Source organism: Atractosteus spatula, chromosome 5 (genome assembly GCF_055471065.1).
Source record: "Atractosteus spatula isolate fAtrSpa1 chromosome 5, fAtrSpa1.hap1, whole genome shotgun sequence".
NCBI lineage: Eukaryota > Metazoa > Chordata > Actinopteri > Semionotiformes > Lepisosteidae > Atractosteus > Atractosteus spatula.
In genome coordinates this window covers 41815184-41838201 of record NC_142710.1, presented here as the reverse complement: position 1 = coordinate 41838201, position 23018 = coordinate 41815184, and the positions used below count along the sequence as shown (strand labels likewise).

At 39.2% G+C, this 23018-nt stretch overlaps 1 protein-coding gene across 1 annotated transcript; it reads left to right on the top strand.

Annotated features, from left to right (window-relative positions):
• Window positions 1–1787: 1787 nt before the first annotated feature.
• On the top strand, window positions 1788–22795 carry LOC148835104 (A-type potassium channel modulatory protein KCNIP2-like). Its single transcript, XM_088917529.1, has 9 exons — window positions 1788–1866; window positions 7580–7678; window positions 9430–9554; window positions 11172–11241; window positions 13479–13549; window positions 14641–14748; window positions 15190–15294; window positions 18496–18558; window positions 21743–22795. Exons 1-9 carry the CDS (start codon window positions 1788–1790, stop codon window positions 21788–21790), a joined length of 768 nt encoding a protein of 255 aa, XP_088773655.1. The 3' UTR covers window positions 21791–22795.
• The last annotated feature ends 223 nt before the right edge of the window (window positions 22796–23018 follow it).

Sequence of the window (23018 nt, the reverse complement as noted above, 5' to 3'; positions counted from 1 at the left end):
CTGCCAGCGAAGCCAATGGAGACAGAAATGGCCCATGCCAGCTGCTGTGGGATTTTGGAGCTCTGAATGCCACTGTGCCAGCCAGGAGTCTGGTGAACACTGACGCAGCAGGTGCAGGGAGAACAGACAGCCCAGGTTAATTTGATTCTGTTGCAGTAATAGGGAAGTCTCAAGACTACTTTAAGTCCGTCAGTCCATTTCGCAACCACTTTATCTAATTCAGGGTTGCAGGGAAGCCAGAAACTCTCCCAGCAATAATGGGTGTAAGGCAGGGTACACCCTGGACAGGACAGCAGTCCATCACAGGGTAGACACACATGTACACATTCACACAAGGACCAATTTTCCCAGAAGTCAATTAGCCTACTCGTATGTTTTTGGACTGTGGGAGAAAACCACAGCACCCAGAGGAAACCCATGCGAACATGGGGAAACATACAAACTCCACCCAGACAGCACCTCGGGTCTGGAATTGAACGAGGCAGCATTGCCACTAACCGTTGCGCCATCCCGACTACATTAAGTCATTGCCTAAAATAACAACATCTAGTGTTCATGTAGCGATTTTCATCCCAAAATTCTTACTAACTAACTAGGAGGAAAGTCACCTCATCCACCGTTGAGGTGCAGCACCCTCTGGGGCAGTGCCCAGAAGCCATTTTTAATATACACATTAGGCAGAGAAAATAGACATTTTAAATCATGCCATGGGGAATTTAATGAACAAAAATATCTAGGTCCACAGTTTCATGTCTCATTTGAAAGGCTGCATTTCCTACAGCACAGAGTTCCCTGCCACCTACTGTTTCAGCCTCATTTTCTTTAGATGCCTTTCATCAAAGTACAGACTCTTGCTTGCCTAACTTATTTTGAGGACTGACTTGCGTGCTGACATTGTCTCATCAAGGTGCAGTATGTCTCAGAGACTGGCAGCAGTAGTGCCCTGGGACTGGGACAGAGAATTCGACACGAACCCCACTCCTCCATTTATATTCCAGCCTCTCGGCCCGTCACATCTTATAACAAAAGAGAATAAAACACAGGCACCTGACAGGACCTTTCCAACCACAGTTCATTACATAACATCCGTTCCTGTGAAGCAAGATTATCATTGATTGATTGATGACATTTCTGCCTCTTCAAGAAGCAAACACTTTTGCACAGCAACACATGGCTTTTATCTGAGTCTTAATATGTACAGTAAATACCTTCTGCTTTATATTTTGTTAAATGGTACAAATCAGAGCATTCCTCATTTTTCCGCATGTAATATACCGTAGAGAGTTGACCAGGTGTCACTGGTTAATATAGGGGTGATTTTGTGAACCATGTAGCTGTAATTGAGAGTGATTGCGTAATCGGCATGGATATGTGTGCACATATATGTGTATGAGCTTGCATCTCATTGTATGTGATCAAATGAGCCAGCTCTCATTTCCTCACTAGGCTAACAGTGGACCAGTTAATGGAGGCCTACCGCAATTTGACATGTTCCATTAGCAGAGGGAGTGTTTGATTGCGGCTGGTGACTGTCCCCGTGCCATCTCCTTGTAAATCAGTGACGGCTCGCAGCCTGAACCTGCTGGACGCGGCTCCACTGTGGTGATGAGGATATAAATCCACAGCCCGGTGACCAACGACACGTGGCCTGTCAGGCACCAAGTGACGTGGGTGTGTGGGAGGGGGGCGGCGAGGCAAAAATGAGCAGGGACAGAGGCGGAGAGGTAAAAGCTGGAGGAAGAGAAGTGAAGAGTTGCCAGGAGCTCTGATCCCTTTTTTCTTCAGACATGGCCTTCATTCCACAGACTGCCGGAGTGCTCTTCAAAACCATGAAGGTGCTGATCCCAGGGAGGAAGAGGGGGAGGAGTAAGTTTCCTAGATGGCTTATTCTGTAGTAGCACTCACAGCTTCAGTCTGTGCTTTGAGCACCCTGTAGGTGTCTGTAGTGCTAACAATCAATTAACCTTGTTAGCCGATGACCTACAAGGAAATAGACTACCTGCTTTTATTGAAATTTTGAAAACTGTAATGCGTAATTCTTTGTGAAAATAAAAAAAAAGAAGATTTCGTTCAATATGGTTTGAGGAGAGTGTACAAACAGTGGTAGCACAAATCATCTTTAGTTAATTAGCAGCTTTTGAGAAAGAGACTTGCAAAGATTGGGATTTAAAATATTTAACAGCTGCTGCACAGTGTCGTACAGTACAACAGGATTTGGAGATTGTTTCTCCCCTGCAGCTCAGAACTCAGTTCGGATGTTAAATTAAAACATCATAAAAATGTGAGGTGAGACACACTGAAGTCAGAAACAGGGCTAGGACTTGAACCGGGAGCCTCCTGGTAACTGCTCTTTTGCATTAACCAATTAATTAACCAATTAATTTAGCCACTGCAAAACCATGAAGTTTGCAATGTCATGGAGGTGATAGTTTAGTTTCTTGCTTGGCAGGAGTGGATATTGGAGAGGAGTTGAACAGTGGTGTGGCTTCAGATTAGTTTGCTGTTGATTGTGTGTATTTTTCACTGAAAGAGTAAGGAGGGCAAAATGCATATCAAAATTCAAAGAAGTACCCAAACATTTTAAAAAATGATCTACAGTACATCACTGAGTACAAGTCATATTGCTTTGAAAGTATTACTAAGCTAATATATAGCAAACATTCCTTTTGTATGTCAGTTTTCAGGTGTCAGCATTTATGATTAGTGTAGCAGGAAAGAGTTCTTATCGTTTTAAAGGAGGTCTAGATACAAAGAGGTAGGGAGAGACCATATTTTAGAGGAGTTAGAAGAAATATTAACACTGTTTTAGACCAAATGAAATATTCGGAAAACTCAAAAACATATAAAGAATTGAGAAGCAAATAGTAAAACAAAAAGCAGGAACAAAATGAGACTATCAAAGAGCAATGTAATTTTCTGTGATTTTACTCACAATGGCTTTTTACAGAATGCAGCTGGTGAAGTCTAAGATGTCTGTATGATGCCATAGAATTATTGTTGTTCTTTCAGACAAACAGCTGCTTGTCAAATAGAACCAGAATGTGTTCTCAGACATTTATTAATTATTGTGACCTATCACTTGTTCCTACTGCACAGCTCTTAGCTTCGAGAATGGAGTGTATTTCACTATGATTGACGGATGTCTTTCATGATTTATCCCTATGTTTGTCTCTACATTTATCAGGCATCTGTTTAATGATGCTTCATCACCACAGAGAACACAAAGTGTCATATACCGGACAGCTGCATCCATGCCCGCTAATAGGGTGGCAGTATCTTGTACATATTCCCCCCAAACATCATTGATTCACAAATCAGTCACCCTGTTCATTTAAAGCTCTCATTTTCCTGGTGATTTATGTCCGGTTTATAAGGCTCCAAGAGATGTTTGAATTATTGTACAGTACAGTATATATCTTTCTTATTATAGATTACAGTTTATATTAAAACTGCAGTTACAGTATTTAGAAGTCTGCAGTAGTTCCCATTTTGGTACATTTTCCATTTTTGTCTTGTTTTAGATGTTTTGCAGATTTTCACATACAGTATGAAAACAACTATTAGCAAAGATCTATATGTACAGCAAGTGGAACTCCAGTATTTAATCTACCCATCATACTTGGGCGTTGTAGCTGAACTGCAGTTTAAGAAAGAGATTTTTCTTTTTTCACCCCAATGTCTGCCATTGATGTTAATCCGATGGTGTCAGCTGAACCACTCTTCAACTTGAAAAAAATGATGAACAATATGTAAAGCCAGGTCAGCAAAATTGCTCCACTTTTGGAAAGCTGGCTTTTTTCATTGGTTCATGGTTGACTGCATGTGGTGTGATGGTGTTCTTGATCCTGTGTGTGAATGTGTTCTTTGTGTTTAGTGATGGCTACCTCTTGGCTTGTTCACCTAAGTGTCAGGTTTTAATGTGAAAATTCCCAAGAGAATGGTTCTCCCAAGAGAAGGAGGTTTAATGACTGGGCACATGCTCATTAACAAAGCCTAATTGTATTTGATGTAGTCCTGAAACATCCACTAACTGTTACACACAAGCCCTTGTCCAACCCTAACCCTATCGCTAATATTTGCCATGCCTCTGGATTGTTTATCCTTACCTTACTAATATACTGTATATAATCTATCCCAAACACCAACACTAACTTTTAGAGATGTGTTATTTGTATGAGCTGCAGGAGAAATAGGTATTCCCAATCTTCAGAAGAGATTTAAAATGGGGTGTTTAATAACCTGCCAGTCAGAAAGAAGTGAGTGTAAAATTCACTGTTAAGACTGTTTTAAGTTTTCCATCTATTCGCTATGAGAAAGGTGCTTATTTATGGCAAAAGCTGTAGCAACCCTGACCTATCCCACATCCTGAGAGTGTAAGGTGAGACTACTGTACTCTATATCCTCTATGAAATGCCAGTTTACAGACCTACATACACACACAATTTGTAGACATCACCTAACCTAAATAGAGTGTCTTTGGCTGGTAGAAGCAGTGGGGCTTAGATAAAACCCATATAGACAGACAGAAAATATATAAACTGTGTGCAGAAGGAGTCCAAGGCTGGGATTGAACCTTGGACCAAAAACCTATAAAGTAGCAGTGCTAACCACTGCACCATCATGCCAACCCTTTTTAAGGTCTGATTTTTATGCAATTTTAATAGTGTTATTCCATGAGGAGGAGAATTGCAACAAACACAACACTAAACAGCAAATGAAACAGACACAAACAGAGTAATATACTGTATCTCAGCATGGTCTTTTGCATTGTGGAAGCGTATTATTTGTACCATTGATGCAGAAGTACTGTGGCAAACATGAACACTTCCATAATGTGTAACAGTGAGCGTTGTGACTCTTTTACATTAGTTACATCCTAATGCTCATCAAGATCTTAATAAATCAGACCTCCCTGTCTCTCTCTAATGAGCTACAGCTGTTGTCATTACTGAGCAACCGTGAAGGAAATGCAGGACAGGGCTGGACAGGGCAGCTCTGTTACAGTAAGTATAGTACAAGGGCAATCAGAGAGAGTTCAAGCACAAGCCAAGGATTCACATTCCTAATTTGGTGACAAAAGAATTGCCTTGAAAATATGTGACTACTGTATATGGCTGTATTCATTAAGTCAAGGACAATCCTCAGGCCCTCCAATTGGTCCATTTGTAGTTATTCTGAGACAGCTGGAAACGAATGGGCTTGTAAAGCCGAGAAGGTCGAGAGGCTCTTCTACAGCTGAGCATGTGAGGTGAGAAGCCTCACGTGCTGGCAGTTACAGCTGTACATCAGGTCTCTCCCCGTGAGTGACACTGACATAGCAGGCACTATATCACACATCCTGTAGCACCAGACCTCTCCAGGGCCATGTTAGAACTGAGATACCGGAATTTAAGGCCATAAGAGAGGCAATAAATGAGATCACACCAAGCTGCTTCAGGATAGGTCTAGGGACTCAACTTCACATAACCGACATTATGCCCGAGCAAGTCCTTCTGTTTTTAAGCTTTTTCTAGGGCGTCAAAGATTTCTTTATAATGTACTGACCACAGCTGTACTCATATTAGAAATGAGGTCTGATTAGTGCATTGCATAATTTTAACCTAACATTGCTTAATGTATTCTTCACTCTTCATTATACTGTATATCTTAGCATTTGGTTGGCTACAAATGGAAAACATACCAAAGTACAGTCTATAGCTATGAGGTCTTCTGTCATAGTATGCATTTCAATACCTGTAAACCTAGCTGTGTTAAATGCAATAGCAAAAATCTCAAATTTAATTGGAACTCTTACCACAGATCAAAGGACAGATTGTAATTGCTCAAATAAATATGGGAGAAACTTCAAGACAAAAGAGGGGAGGCAATAGCATCCATCTTGCTGTTTAGATTGTTTAGAACCAAATTGATTCCAGACTGTTATCTGCCCAGTCCTTAAAGGAAATCAGGGAGTCAGCTTCTGCAACATGGGTGATAGTTCTTCATTGCAGAAAGTGTTCCAGTTTTTTCAAGCCTTTCAAGATTTCCTTTCACACTGGTTGAATCAGATTCAGGAAATTCATTTCAGAGCTCAAATCCATTTAATTTCAAAGTTTTACGGAGTTACATTTATTGTTTTGCTGCTTTCGCCACAGAATGCACCACAAAAGGTGTGTCAATTTGCACACAATGCAATTCTGAAGATCATTCTTTATTAAATCATTCTTTATATCCACACAACAATAGTTGGTGGAATTTGCTAAAGCTCATACCCTACATCCCCTGAAAAATCACTCACCCTTACCAAAACACGTTTACTGTACACCCTTACTGTAAACTCTGCACCCACTGATTTGGCCTTAACCAAGTGGATTGTACCTCTAAAATGTGTTACTGTAAGTAGTCTAATTAACACTAGACTCACAAAATAAAATTATGGTTAAAATGTACGGCTAGCAGACACTGTTCATTCACCACGATAACGTATTTGAAGGAGTGATTCAATGTGCCTCTACTAAGGTATCTTGATCTTAAAAACAATAACTATAGTCCTGTTTTATAAAGGTTTAAGTGTATGCATGCAAATCATGCACTATACCTGTATGTGAATCTGTACTTGTCTCTCCAAGTTTCAGCAAAATAACCCTGTTATCTTTTAGCAAGAGCATTCACAAAGCTAAAGCATTTCATCTGACTACAGTTCTGTTTTCTAAAGATTTTTTTCAGATTTACATTGTCTTTAAACCCTGTCTTAGAACTCGTTTTCTGATTACTGTAGTAACATTGACTTAAACTGATCTCTACTCTTATTGCATTTTCAGTGGAATCAATGTACTTTTTAAAACTTCTCTTGTCATACAGTAGTTTTGCATTGGAACCTTACTGGCTGCTTGTTACTTAACAAAGGATCTATTGTCTGTTTGCTCATTGTCTATTTGGTATTCTAAAGACTCCAGAATACATTTTTTGTTAGAAAGTTTCACATTCCATGATTCCAGTATGTTTCATATATAAAATAGGGTGGAGTTGATGATTTATAAAATGCATTTGTCTCAAAAACTGACCAGCAAACAATGCACTGCTGAGAACAAATAGTTACACAATAACTGAACAAACCAGTTGTAGCATCTGTTCTGATCTGCCGTGTCCTAGCTAGTTACAGGGTTAAAACACTGCTGACACTATGTAACATGCATGTCTGGAAACAAACTAATTTCTATATTCATAAGCAGCTCAGAATGAATCCCAGGGTACAGAGTTTTACAAAATCAGAAAGTGATATATAACCAAAGGGATTTTCGATATAGGCTATGATATTTACATTTTTAAGGTAGGAATTGGACATCTAAAGTTCACATACTGTAAGTGGATTGCATGGGGTATAAAAGGATGTGCAAGCTTGATAACACAGCAGCGAATCTGTCTGAGAGTGCATTTTAGGGCATGTATATCTGCGCGCCCAAGCATGTTTATGTGAGTGTGGCAGTGTGCTGTGAGTGTGCGTCACTGTGTTGTCATGTCCCTGTGTGCATTGGTGAGAGAGCACATGCACTCCTCTCTCTCTTTAACCTCTCTCTCCACTGTGGTTGGTGATTTGCAGGTAACGCTCCATCCAGCCAAAGCAAAAAAACCATAAAACAGAGATTCCTCAGACTGCTGCCCTGCTGTCGGCCCAGCTCCACTCCCTCAGTCAGTGAATGCAAGTGTCTTCATTTCCTTTTACTTCCACCCACCGACCTTGCACCTAGGCCAGGCAGGGCCTGAGTACGGAATCTATAGCGTGCTGGGTTCTGCTCCTTCTAGAGTCTGCCCAGGAAATACTAAGTGGATTTAATTGACCTTTCTGTCACTTGCAAGAAGAAATACTTATGCACACAAAAAGTTTTCCTCAGTGAGTGTCCGCTTTTAAATGCACCTCACAGCTGAAGGTTTTGCGCTTAAGGAAGTACAATAGGACAATTCTGTAGACACAGGGCTTGTGTAGTGAGCAATGAAAAAGTGTAAAGTCTCATTAATCTTGACAAGTGAGTTTTGCACTTTATTTATTTTAGAAAATAAATCATCTGGTGCGAGCTGGGATGTGTGCCTTATTGACTGCTTATATTGCAGTGTGGAAGACAAGAGCGTGCTATCAGTGTACTATCAGTGACAAATATTTTGAATCACCTCAAAAAAACACAGTTGCTTTTGCATTGTTTCCTTTTCTGCATTTTGTTAGCATCCTGAGCATTATTTCATTCAGCTCAATATGGAATCATAGTATAAAAAATACTGTTTGAGTGGCTTCATTAACAGAAACTGACACTAAGTTCTTATTGAAAGGAAAAGTTTCTTAAAGGTGAATATAGAGTCTTTTTTTATTATGTGAACTATATTTTTTTCAAATATGATCATTATTAGATTTAGGGTTCAGTGCACCATGGAGAAAGGGATAAAATATTTTTAATACTGTACCTATAAGGGACACATACTGCAGTATGACTGTCAGAATGTGATAAGCATTTATCATAGAACATCTTAAAATGCTTTTGGTCATGTGTTGATGAATGTGTCATAAGTGAACATGGTGTAAGTTATGTTCACAACTCTTGTTTTGACCTCGGAATTGGCACAATGTTTCGGTTTCTAGGTGATGGAGAGAGGTGTCCGGTTTGTCATTGCTGGTTATGCTTTCATTTCCAAACCTGTAATCAGCGAGGCTTACTGAGAGCTGGCGGTACAGGTCTGCCTTCACACATGTCAGTTCTTCATAGAGCAGCCTTTGATTAAAACCACAGTAGATAAGAAAAGAAAAATAATTGATTTTCACATTTCTACTTTTGTATATTCTGTATAGGTTTTTATAACCACATTCTGCAGCTGTGTTTAACCCTTAAGTACAGATAGTACTGATGTGGAAATGAAGATAAACATATCTTTGATTGGAAACAATCATGTACAACTTGTGTAATTCCAGTGGACCAGAGTAATGTTAGCTGAAAAACTGGAGAAGAGAGAAAAGTGTTGCTATTGTGACTAGTGAAGAGTTTCACCAAAGCTGAGAGACTGGTGAACTGGTTTGCTTTGTTTTTGTTTACCAAAAGCATGTGTAAACCTTATAGTCTTCATGCACAAAGCTACAGTATCAGCATAATTGAGCTGTGCTTTACTACATTTCACTGGGCTTCTGCTATGGTAGACCACAGTTAGGGGTCTGTGAGAAATACACTTTTTCTTTTTTGTGAGGAGAATGAATTGTACATTGTAATGTAGAAAGGAGGATATGGGTAGCAGCAAGACTCAAGATGAGACCGTGAACTTGTTTGGGCAATGTAGTACAGCTGGTAAGTTTATAACCTTGTAAGAGTTTTGTGAAAGAGTAATGTAGAACAGAGCGTGAAAACCATTAACATTAGCAGGCTGCATTTCTCAACAGAGATCTGTGGTAATGCGTACTTATCTCTTTCACAGACAGCATAGAGGACGACTTTGAGCTCTCCACCGTGTGCCACCGGCCGGAAGGCTTGGACAAGCTCCAGGAGCAGACGAAATTCACCAAGAAAGAGCTGCAGGTCCTCTACAGAGGCTTCAAAAACGTGAGGCTCTTTTCTTTCCCGACAAACTGTTGTGACTCTGATCTGTAGTTTTGTTCACAGTGTGATTTTATTTGATATGTACAGTGTGTTTTAAAAAGTTGATTAATCAAACCAGACTGGTGGGTTTATTTTGTGAATTCATATATTTTTGGATGATATTTGATATTAATTCGGGGTGATAATCATTCAAATTTGTTTGTGAATATTTGAATTGGTCTCTAAACCAAGCTTCATGATTAGTTTTCAAACTTGTTGCAAATGTCTTAACTTAATATTTGGTTGGCAAAATTAATACATATATTGATGATTACTACAGCTTTGCTAATGCTCTGTTTTAGAAGTTGTTAGTAAAATGAATAACTTAATATTGGAGGTTCAAAGTATCTGGCTTTGGGAGAACAAACTACATATACTGTATCATATTAATTGTGCTTCCTCAAATATTATCCTTAATATTATTATGTAGTATTGTGATACTACATAATAATACTATAGTATTAGTGATTCATCTCACATAATAGAATTGTTCCAATGATCTTAAGCCACCATATTGGTAATTGAGACAAACAGAAAAGGTATGTGATTTCATTTTGCAGTATATATAATGCATTTAGTTTAGTGCTTTAGTTACAGGGATTAATTAACAATCCACATACTGTAATATGATGCAGTTTGGTTATTTAATAGAAATTATCCCATTTTTCATTAATGTAAGAATTTATTGTTAATGTTAATGCTAAAGTTACCTGTTAATCCTGTAGTGCTGAAGAGAAGAAAACAAACCACTTCAATGGAAAATAAGTAAATTGATATGTGATAAACATGCTTTTCAACTACTTTAAAGTACCATATATTTAGTTTGTTTAAAATGGGAAGAAAAATGACACACATCACAGTGGGTTTAAACGTGAAACTTCATTGAGATGTTTGATCAATGGATTTATGAATGAGCACAAGTTCATAACAGTGGTTATAAAAATGTTTAATATTACAATGTTATGTAGAAAGTATTTATTTAAAGATAGGTCTGCAATGTGTCATCTTGTAATTAATGTACTGTATATTCTTTAACTAAACAGTGCACAATTTTGCTAAAAATAAAAAATATATAAAATGTCAAATCTACTAATAGCTAATATATTAATAATATAATAATTACAGATAATATACTGTACTATACATGATATTACCATTACCAACCCAAATTAAGTTCACATCTAATGTTTACAGATTTATGTTTTATGTTTTTAGTTGATGTAAAATCCTTGTTAGTACCTTAAATATAATCTATTAAAGATGTTCAGGTGGGTAGCTGCGTCAGCATGCATAGGCTGTAAGGAACAAGTAATAGGTTTATTCCATGCTATAAAGAGAAGGAAGAAAACACAAAGTTTCGGCCGTGGAGTCTTCTTCGGGTGTTTTCTTTCTTCTCTTTTCATGGATTAAACATATTACTTATCCATTAAAGATGATTAGATTGTAATTCATATAAGATGTTTGCAGACATAAATTCTGCAGTAATGAAATACGTTTTAAAACTTGGGAAGTACATTCAGAAATGGTTGCGGGTGCCGCGTGTATTGTCTGATCATGGGCTGACAGTACTGTCTCCTGCAGGAGTGTCCCAGTGGAGTGGTCAATGAGGACACCTTCAAACTGATCTATTCCCAGTTCTTCCCCCAGGGAGGTGAGTGTGTGTGTCCCTCTCCCTCTTCCCATGGATTAGCTGATGAAATTCTAAGATGTCAACAAACAAAAAAATCCAACTTATGATATAAAAGTTTATTTGGAAGCACATGTGGTTAGTGGACACATAAAAGCCCTGTGTGACAAGGGTGTCCTGCTACAGTACGTTTGTTTTGTAAAGAAACAGTCTGTAGGTGATATCAGACTGCAGATCACTCCATTCATGTTACACCACTCTCTGTAAGAAGGATCGATCTCTCAGAAATTGCTGCAGTTAGAGTCCTGGATGCCTGGGTGCAAACCAAAAACGTTTGCTTCCTAGCTAATCTTAAAAGCCTCTTAATTAACCCAGAGGATTGACTAATTCCATGCAGAGTCTACCGAGACAGCTCCTTACTCTCACATGGAATATGACTCCCTCTGAATGCTACTCATTCACACCAGGTGTGCCTGATTCTATAGGTTATTACCTATCTCACACAAAACCAGCTCTAAATGCTACAGTACTGTTTGTGCTAAGGGCAAAATGCAATGAAACATGGCACACAAGCTGTCAGCAAATGAGAGTGTGGCATAAGTGTTTTTACTGTCCATCCATTGTCAGATGTAAAGTCTTAAAACTCACTTCATCAAAAAGAAGACTCAAACCCCTGCAGGATGAGCCTAATGGTCCTATCCTGGCAGATCCATTAGTCTCCCTCTGCCAAGCTGGAGGAGTGTAGTTAGGTGATGGTTTATTTATGCAATCACCTATTTAATGTATTAGTTGGTAGCCATGTTTATATTTATAAAATGTATCTTTAACAATAATAAACGTCATACAAAATTGATTCTTAATTGTATTCTGTGGTAAAAATATCAGAATTTGTCATTGATACTAATACTGATGATGATGGTTAGAAGCGTCTTTACTTCCTGCTTTTTAAACTGTCATCTGACCAATTGCCTTCCAGCACCTGGTCAGATGACTGAGCGCAGCAGATCATTTCCCACAGGTTCTCTGGAGAATGTGGTCCACATCCAAGGGTTGCCCTCTTACACTTCTTATTAAAACATATTTTTTTAGACATGTCTAAATGAATTTGAAATAAAATGAACATCTTGAAAATGTTGTGAAAATTGAAGAAATGCTTACAGATATTCACTAGCATTATGGAATGATTTGTGTGTCAAATGATGGATAGGTGTGTTTTAAGAGCCTGTCTGCTCTTCCTCATTCTTCCTGTCTGGTTGCAGGGTTCATCATCATGAACCAAGACATAAAGACACTATTGGTGTGATGAATGCCAACCTCTGAGCCACAGAGTGTAGTCCTGAGCCACTATATCATTCATTTTAGGAGTGTGTGTTTCAGTGATCGGTCATGGCTAGCTTGTGAAACCCCTCCGGGATCCTAAGATATACTGTACCAATGGTGCCTTTTTGTAGAAGCCTGCTCAGTCCCAAAAACAGTCCTTCACATAGGCGTTTGCTCCTAAAAGGTCTTCAGTTCCCCTTCTCGCCTGGAACAACTCTTCAGTCCTCGAATCCACCGAGAGAGCTGGAACAGACAGATTCCTGATAAACTCCTGAACTCTCCCTCTCCCTGAGTGATCCCTGACACGCTCAATCAGGCTCACCCTTCCACAGCCAGTCTGCCCTGTTCCATGTCTCTCCCGAAACCTACTGGAGCACCTCACCTACCACGCCCTGTTTCCAACTACAGTATAAACACTACTGATCTACTACACCACAAGGCCTACAGAAAAGTTCAACTAATCCAGGACACACTAGAAAGACTAGTGAATTCTCTCTGTAGATCTATCTTTCATTACTAAATGCACCTGTAACAAAATCCTTGCAAGTCTTCCTTATCTCTTTCTGATTTCTCAAACCTAAACTGGACCTAGGACTGCCAGCTGAATACTGATGTTAAAGCATTCACTAACACTTTGCCTCCCTGAACTGCAGGAGCTTAGATTCAGCTCTCTCTGCCCTCTGCACCTGACTGCTGTTACACTGACTGCTGCTACTCCTGAGAAATGTCCCAATTAAGCACAGGCACTATTAGGTGATCTCTTTTCTGCCTGTACAATTCCATTCTAGAGGAGTCCAATCAGTCAATATAGGCAGGTGTGTCCAATTAACTGCAGTAAAGGAAGAGGCTTTGACTAAGCCTTAGCTTGCTCCAACACAATTGTCAATTCCCAGTTGGGTGGGTTTATAATTAAGAAAGATACAATTCCTTTTCTCTTACAGATTCAAGTACATATGCACATTTCCTGTTTGAAGCCTTCGATACACACAAAAATGGATCTGTCAGTTTTGAGGTGAGATAAATATGTATCCATTAGGGAGCTGAAACTGTCAGGTTCCATAGTCGGAGGTGAGTCATATTGTAGGACCCTATGTGGTAGTCTTCGGGCGAGGGTACTTCCAGCTGGAGATGGAAGAGAAATAATAAAGGTTTATGCAGGAAAGAGAGCTAGCTACCATATCCTTGATCCATGATCCGAGAGTCGTAGTCAGGGTAAGATTCGGGTCCAAGACTGACAGAGAAAAAAAAGGTATGTCTCAGGAGAGCACAGGAACAATAGCTCTCATGGAAAACCCAATACTGAGCACTGGAGACCTAGTGAGCAGTCCTTAAGTACTCTGGTTGTAAGAGGTGTTGTGGAAAGTGGAACTGGTGATTGGTTAATTAGTTACAGTACGAGGTCTGCGCCTTCTCAAATTAACATGAGTAGAGGAGCATTTCTGGTTGCGGGGCCCTGATCTCGTGACAGAAACACATTGTGCTATTACATTATTCCAGGATAATTGGAGGAGTGACTTCATCTATCATATTAGTGTTCTTGTATTACAGAACCTTACTAAAACTATTTTTTCAAAGTTTTTAAAGACTTTACTAAGGGAGTAAGAACATCAAATGTACAGTACAGTATATATCAAAGTCAACATTTGTAAATTAATCTAGACTTACAGATGTAAAAGGAATACTTAAGTTAGGTTATTTTAAATCTGATGGCTGCATAAATGGAAGAAGTGTCAGACATGGCATATGTTTTACATTTTTGACAATAATCACAAGCACAACCTTCATTTTTCATTTATCAAACAATATTTTCATCCCTATCTTAAACTAGCCACAGAGAATTCTTGAGAAGCCAGTGAATTTTCTATTTTATTGCACGTAACCTTCAAAATAATGCTAAATACCCTGATAGAATGATAGAATCACTCTGCTTGTCATAAAATGCTTGTCATAAAATGGCCGACGAGCTGTTCTCGTCTGTTCTTTAAACGCTAAATTAACTTTCTCTCTCCTTACTGGCTCATGCTCTTTCCTTTGTGATTTTGCTGAGAATAAAAAGCTTGATTTTTTAAAGTTTAAGATCTTCTGGTGTCTGCTGTCTCTCAGGACTTTGTCATGGGCCTGTCCATCATCCTCAGGGGTTCCATCAATGACCGACTTAACTGGGCTTTCAACCTCTATGATCTCAACAAAGATGGCTGCATTACCAAAGAGGTACTGCCGGTTCCTAAACTGTGATGGACAAGTCACATGTTATAGACAATAGATCTGTGTTTCACAAGCCCTAGTTCATGAACCACTATCAGTCCCTTGAGTATTGCTGACTGGTCTCTGTTGTAACAATTACTAATCAAATTGTATTTTTGCTGTGAACCACTTTTAGGCCTCAAAGAAGGAGAACCTCAGGGAGTTAGTCCCTTGTACAAAAAAAGGTTGAGAAACACTATATTACTGTACATGACATTCCACTGATTTAATTGCCATACTGTAATCGTGATTGCCAGTTACATCTTCTCTAAAATATATGGCTCCAATACTCAATACTCATTTGTTGAGTTATTAATGCCTCTCGGTATATGAGCATGAAATGCTAGCATAGGTTAATTTTTCTATTGGAGATTACCTTATAGGGTTTCTTGTGCATTGTTTCTGCAGGAGATGATGGACATAATGAAGTCTATCTATGACATGATGGGGAAGTACACCTACCCCTCCATGCAAGAGGATGCTCCCAGGGAACATGTGGAAAACTTTTTCCAGGTGTCACACCTCTCTTTACTCTGTCTTCCCTCTCCCCACTACACTGTCACAAGCAGCTCCTGGGTCAAAGGAAAGTGCTGTAGGAAATAACCCCACATTAGAACAAATAAAGAGTTACCTGCAAGAGTGTTCCACAAGATGATAGCAAAAGAGTTTTACATTATTATACAGATGATTTACTGTATGCTGTTCTTGTTAAACTTAAGAAAGAAATCAAATTCAGATTACAGCAACAAAAATAAGCATTTTTTTTGCCAATCTGGATCGATGAATGCAGAGCTCAAGTCTTAAATCAGATGTTATGAGCCGATCACAAAATATGTATAAATCAGTTAAATTTAAAATCAGTTTGCCAGTTTCTACCTTTAGTAGCTGTTCAAAACATCAAAGAACAGATTATAACATGTAGAATCGCAATTCACCATTCTTTACTTCATATAGTACATTATTCAGGCTCAGAAAATGTCCAGACTGCACATGACAAAGCCATTATTTAAAAAAACAACAACAAATGAAGTTCTGGTTAAAAATGCTATTGGCCTTGTTTTTTTTTTATCTGTTAAAAATGGCTAACTCCCTTTGAATGCGCAGTAGTCAGCTGTGTAGTGTAGCACTTTGCCAGTCTCATTAACTTGCAGCTCCAATCCAGAGTCATCCACAAGGAAACCAGTTTTGCAGAGTGCAGGAAGCAGCACAAAAAATGTCCTTCCAGCAAACTTTAATCAGAATTAATGATACTCACAACCATCAACAACCATGATGAATTCCCAGGTGCTCACTCCAGTGGGTGTCAGGCAACTTCTGAAGCTGCTGCATTTGTTGAGCTGTTACACAGATTCTGTACAGTACATCCACTTCGCATGTTTAATGCCAGCAATGGGTAGGGCACAGTCCGTAATCTCCTTGGCACATCAGTATCCAGACTGACTGCTGGGGGATTACAACGAAGGTAATGAAAACAGGGCCAGTTAGTGCATGTTTTTGTCCTTGAATATCTTTTCCAGTGCCCCAGTGGCAAACAGTCTAAACCAGTGCAACACATCCCGGAATTTGACAACATATACAGTACAGTACTAAATCTGCTGAATTAAAGGACTAAAGAGCTATGTCAAGGTTTGTTGATGCCACAAGTCTGAGGCAACAAGATTATTAATGACTAACATTCTCTCTTTATAGAACATTATATCTATAAAGCAGTCACTTTTATCTTTCTAATCTAGCCTTCATCTTCTTTACCACTTCCAGTTGTGGTATTGTCCCTGAGACTGATTTTCCCCATCCCCTGCACTGTTCTACTAAAGCCCCTCAACTCTGATAAATACCCTTCCAGTCTCCAATTAACAGTGTAGTGCTCTTAGCCCAGTAAAACTTACAAAAGTTTTGTAAAACATCTCTGACAATCAGCTGTCCTAGATCTGCATTACTAAATATAAGAACTGTTGTAGGGTGTGCTGCAGGATGTCAGTTTAGGTAAGCCAAACATTTGGGATCATTCAGTTCTGTAAGCACTCTCTGAAGCTCATTAGCAAGGTTTACTATTTCTAGAGAAGAGAATATCATCGACAGAAAGTGTCCTTGATAAATGTCTCTTTTCACTGGGAAGCAGGTGCTTAGAGCACCATGGAATTTCAGAGTGCCAGAGAAGGTACAATCTAACAAATGGATTTTTTCAATAAAATGTAAATTGAACATAAAATGCTTTCAAGCACGTTTCACAAATAAATGTTTTTTTTCTTGGTCAAATACATGATACCAGCATTGAACCTTAGGAGAATTTACCAAGATTATAATTAATTATCTTAGTTAAGATGTCCCAAATAAACAGTACAATCAAATATGGACTTGTTCGGAATGACAGATCTGAATTAAGTGGAAAATCTAGTTTGGGCTAATTTGAGCCAATACAGAATTCACCCTGGAGACCAAAGTTAACATTCATTAAAATTCATCATTTTGTAACACTAACAAGGAGGGGTGTAACTTCCATTTAACAACTTCTCCACCTCCTACTGCATCGTGTCCTCTGTTGCTAGACAAGGGCATTGGACTAAAGATTCCAGGCCACAGGAAAACCGTTCCAACAATTAGTGCTCCAACAGCTTCTATAGGAGCAGCATGGTTTTCCTTAAACATCTCCCATTACAGTGCTAACCAGGCCCAGCCTTGCTGAGCTTCTGAGCTCTGGCTACAGGCGTAATGCTACTGTTGACATTCTCCTCCATGACTCTGCCGTAAAGGAAACTCTACAAACACCCGCAGCCAATTTGCAGATTGTGCATCTCTTTTTCCCAAAGATATAAAATGTAGATGTATCCATGTCTTCACAGATCCGGAAAGGAGAACTCCCGAGCACCCACTGCATTTTTGTTTCCAACTGATCAGATAGCCCACACCTTTTTATTTGGAATTAACTTTTTAACAGCCATTCTGTTGGGATGGACATTAGGATCACCACCCCCAGCATCCATATGGACTCTTTTATGCCTTATGTGATGCTTCCGTTGAAAGGCTGAATCTGTACTTCCCCTGCATCCCAGTCATAGAGAAGAAAAAGTTATTTCTATCTTTAATCTTTTCAACACACCATCTTAAAGTCTCATTAGCAAGTAAAGATCTGTTCAAATGCCAATAGGAGGTGTCACTATACTAATGGGATAATTATAAAGTATATCAAAAGCAATATTTTCATCTCATTGTCGATGTGAACTGAATCCATGTGAACTGTATCATCTACCTAAGTTTTTTGCAAAAAGTCGATTTTCCTAGCTAAGTAAAGTCGAGCCACACTCTTTTATAATAATCTTTTCCCCATTTATATTTTGGCTCCCACTATTAAAAAGATCTCTTCTCTAAAATGGTAGGCAACAGGATGAATCTCTTACCAAGAGAATCATACTGCTTGACTGGAGAAAAACACCACTAATGTTACTGCCTTTTTTCCACAACCTATGGAACAAGATCAGTTTTGGTCAGAAACACTGCAGTCAATCAGCTTAGGACAGGAAGAAAAGAGATAACACTTTCAAATAACTTTTAACTAAACACAATCAGTGTAAAGAGAAAAACACACTTCACATCTGACTTGCAATTCAGCATTCACCTTGACAAACAGGCAGACAGACACTGTACCATTGAATGAATTATTCAGTGTACTGGAACAGGTTATTGCAAAGTCACTTTATTTCATTTTTTTTCCTTTAGAAAATGGACCGGAATAATGATGGGGTGGTGACTATTGAAGAATTCATTGAATCATGTCAAAAGGTAAGTGGCCACTATTGCAGGGAGAGAACACATCTGAAAGTAATAATTCTAACATTTTTCTTGGTTTTTATTTTATTCATATTATCAAAGTTATTGGATAGGAATGCAGGATACTGTTTAATAGAGCCTTCTGAAATGGCTTGTACAAGCGTAATGAGAAAATACAAAAAAAAAAGCTACAGTGCTGAGAAAAAGATGGTGATTTTCAGATGTTTCACATATCTGAAACCTAAAATGTTGTTAGGTCCTGATTTAAATCTCAATAAAAAAAGTTAATCTGATTAAATAAATGACACAAGTCATGTGGTGGTAGCACCCCCTTAAGTAGCAATGACTGCAACAAAACATTTCCGGTACTATAACCATTGATCACTTTCTCACGTTGCTTTTGAGGAATTTTGGCACATTCCTCCTTATAGGACTCCTTCAAATCTGTGACTTTTGAGGGCTGCCTTCCATGGACAGTTCACGTCAGGTCCTGCCACAACATTTCTATGGGGTATAGATCAGGACTTTGACTAGGCAATTGACAATGCAGATTTTCTTCCACTGCAGCTATTCTTCTGTAGATGTAAAGAACCACTTTAATCTAAGCTTCTGGTTATGTTTGGATGGCCTGACATTCTCCTCTAGAATCTTCTGATACAATGCAGAGTTCATAGTTGTGTCAATGATGGCAAACCATTCAGGTCCTGAGTCAACAAAGCAGTCCTAAACCATCACACTCCCACCGCCATGCCTGACTGTTGGAATGAGGTCCTTCTGTTTGAAAGTGAATGTTATTGCAGATGCCTTGTGGATAATATGTGCTCTTTGGCAAACTGCAGATGGGCTGCAATGTTTCTTTTTGATCTTGGTTTTTGCTTTGCTTTGCTATCCTTCCATGAACACCATTTTTCCAACCATCCATAAATTTTCTAACACTAGGGCCAGATTTCCCACCAGCCAATTAACTTACCAGCATGTCTTTGGACTGTGGGAGGAAATCAGAGCACCCAGAGGAAACCCAAGCAAACAAAGGGAGAACACATCCCAGGTATTTTACCCCAGCAGGGTCCCAGTTAAGCAAGGCAGCAATGCTAAACACTATGCCACCATGACACCTGCAATACCATTCTTTTTCAGTCATTGTCTGATAGATGAGTCATAAACAGTCACATTAACTAAGGTAAGAGCGGCTTGCAGTTCCTTGGATATAACTGTGGGATTCTTTTCAACTTCCTTGATGATTTTTTGGTTTGTTCTTGGAAATATTTTGATAGGATGGCTGCTTCTGGGGGGCAGTAGCCCCCCAGTCTGTGTAGGTCCTAGTGCCCCAGCATAGTGATGGGGACACTATACTGTAAAAAGGCGCCGTCCTTCGGATGAGACGTGAAACCAAGCTCCTGACTCTCTGTGGTCATTAACAATCCCAGGGTGTTTCTCAAAAAGAGTTGGGGTGTTACCCTGGCACCCTGGCCAAATTTCCCCTTGGCCATTACTAATCATGGCCTCCTAATAATCCCCATCTCTGAACTGGCTTCATCACTCTGTTCTCCTCACCACTGATACCTGATGTGTGATGAGTGTACTGGCGCACTATGGCTATGGTATATCATCCAGGTGGGGCTGCACATTGGTGGTGGTGGAAGGGATCCCCATTACCTGTAGCAATTTGAATGTCCAGAAAAGCGCTGTACAAATGTAAGGATATTATTATTATAAATCATATGGTATACATCTTTTTTATGCTGATGATACTCAAATCTATGTCCATACTAAACCTGACATTGAAATAACTGTCTCTCTATGCATCTTTGATATAAAAACTGGGATGACTAAATTTCCTTCACGTAAAGTGAAAAATGACTGTGGTCATGCTACTTGGCACCTCCCATCATCTACATGTGATTGAATTTTAATCAAAATTAAAGAATTTATAGGTGGTATTCAATCTTGGCTTGACTTTTAACCCTCATGCGCCAAGTATTGTAAAAACTTCATTCTTCCACCTCAGAAACATCACCAAACCGCGTCCTATGTTGTGTTTGACTGTTTCAGAAAGCCTTGTCGACACGTTTTTTTTTTTTAATTGATTACTGTAATGCCCTTCTCAATGGGGCAACTAAATCCACGCTGAACAAACTCTGAACAAACTCCAATATGTTCAGATTCAGCAGCCAGAATCCCAATCAGGTTGTGTGCAAGTGATGACCTTACGATTGTCTTAGAGGCCTTGTCCTGGCTTCCTAACCAATTCTCGAGTCAACTTCAGAATCCTCAAGCTCACCTATAATGGACCTTTACATTGCCACTTAAATACTGTATCTGACTTATTACTGTATATTCACTTTCTTGTAGCCTTCGTTTGTGTGACTCTGGTCTTCTGGATGTCCCTCAAGGTCATTTACATTATATGGGTGTCATGGCCGTCTCTTGCCCCAGCGCTCTGGAATTCTAATCCCAAGAATATCAGAGAGTCACCATTCTTGCTCTTGCTCTTGCTCTGATCGTTGTAAAACTTATGGAAATGCCATGTTGAACTTTGGGGTTCACAAACTTTTTCTCTGCACTGTAAACCCGACTTAAAAACTTTCCCTAAGGTCTGTTTCAGCACTGATGTTTCATGGCTGCCATTAAGATATCCAAATGTGTCACTGAATGGTGTCTATAAGACAGTACATGTATATCATTTTACTTTAGTTCTATATTGCAGTATGTGGTGATGCAAATGATGTCTGGAATTGAACTTCATGTTCTACCAGTTTTCAACAAGATTAGTATTAATCTGATTAGAGAAGGTCATCTGTTCCATGTTTTTGCAAGACCACTATGCACCTGCCATTCACTGAGAAAGCCCTGGTGTCATTGGGCGGGTTTTCTTTGTGGCACATCTTGTTGCCAATAGCTTACCTGGGTGCTCTGCCATGGGCTTATGAGCCACTGAAGAACATACAAGAACCTATAGCATTCATTACCCTATATACTGTACCCATATGGGAACAGATGGGTGTTTGTTGTAAGCTGAGAGGCAGAGTGTGTGGTTTTACTAAGTGAAAATTTAATGAGAAAAGGAACTAATGAGTTATGGACATTTTCCTTTAGTAGTGCCCAAGAAATTCTGTGTTTCTCTATACATGTACTCTACATATCTACAGTATGATTATTTAACTGTGATTTTTGTGTCCTTTCACCATCTTCATAGGATGAGAACATCATGCGGTCCATGCAGCTGTTTGACAATGTGATTTAGTGAGCGTGCTCTTGGAGGCAGAGGTGCTCGTACGGACTGGACTCCCTGATGCTTCACCAGCACCCTGTCCGACTGGCCAGAGCCAAGGGCGCACTTTGGGTTTTTGTTTCTTTCTTTACCCTGGAAACGTGAAGGAAGGGATGTGAAGGGAACAGTCTGGTTTAAAAGTCAGAAAAGGCAACGGAAAAATGTAGTTGTTTTTTTTTTTTCAAAGCAGTCGTTTCTGAGCTGGACTTCAGAGGCCTTCCTTGTGTTGAGGTGGTGATACCAGCTCTACAGGACAAACTGCAGAAACTTTGAAGGAGTGGGAAACAAAAAACCAAACAAACAGGATGTAATCTGAATGCGCTGCAGACAACAGCAATTTCACATTAACTGTTTTTTAATCGCATGTCTACGCCTCTAACCTACACTCTTCAAAGTATTTATAAGAGTTACTCCAAAGCCTGCCTGATGTTTCTTTGTGTTTATTTACAGGTGCCTCGTCTTGTCCTACATCTGTCCTATCAGATTCTGTTGTTATTTCTGTGGCTGAATCTCACAACCCCCTTCTCTCCCACAGAGGACTTTTCTACCATTTTAACAAATGGTTATATGTGCTGTGACATTCCAGAGAGCTCCTGCTAAACAGGTGGAGCTGCAGTTTCACTCTATAGCTCATGCTGTGGTTGTTCTACCTTCAGTTTGAGAACTGTAGTCTCAATCCAGAGACAGTTTTCATTCCCAACATCATGAAATATTGTGGGGCTAAGGCTGACTATTCAGAAATTACTGTGTGTCTATAAAGTGGTATTGATATGCCATGCATATGTCCACTGACAGAACCAGGAACATGAAATATGCTGTTCAAAAGTCCATTCATTTGTTCGTCGAGCTCTAAAGTAAATCTTACATGACACTTAGCAGAGATCAGCTGGTTTTGCTCTGTTGATTGAATAAACTTGAGGTGGTAATATAAAGGAATACGTACTCAGATTAAAAAATTAAAAAACGTATTGTTTGTGACGTTGCCTGGCTTGCCTGCTATTTATTATTAATTATTTTAGACATTTAATTTATCATCAACTATTTTCACATGTCATCAGAGAGTTGCTTCAGAACATGGGAAAACACTTCTCCATGGGATTGTATGAGTGATGTATTAACTACTGTACTGTACGTTGAAATGGAGCTTAGTATGGGAGATAAGGTTTTAGTTTACTGGTTTATAGGAATCTACAGTACATGT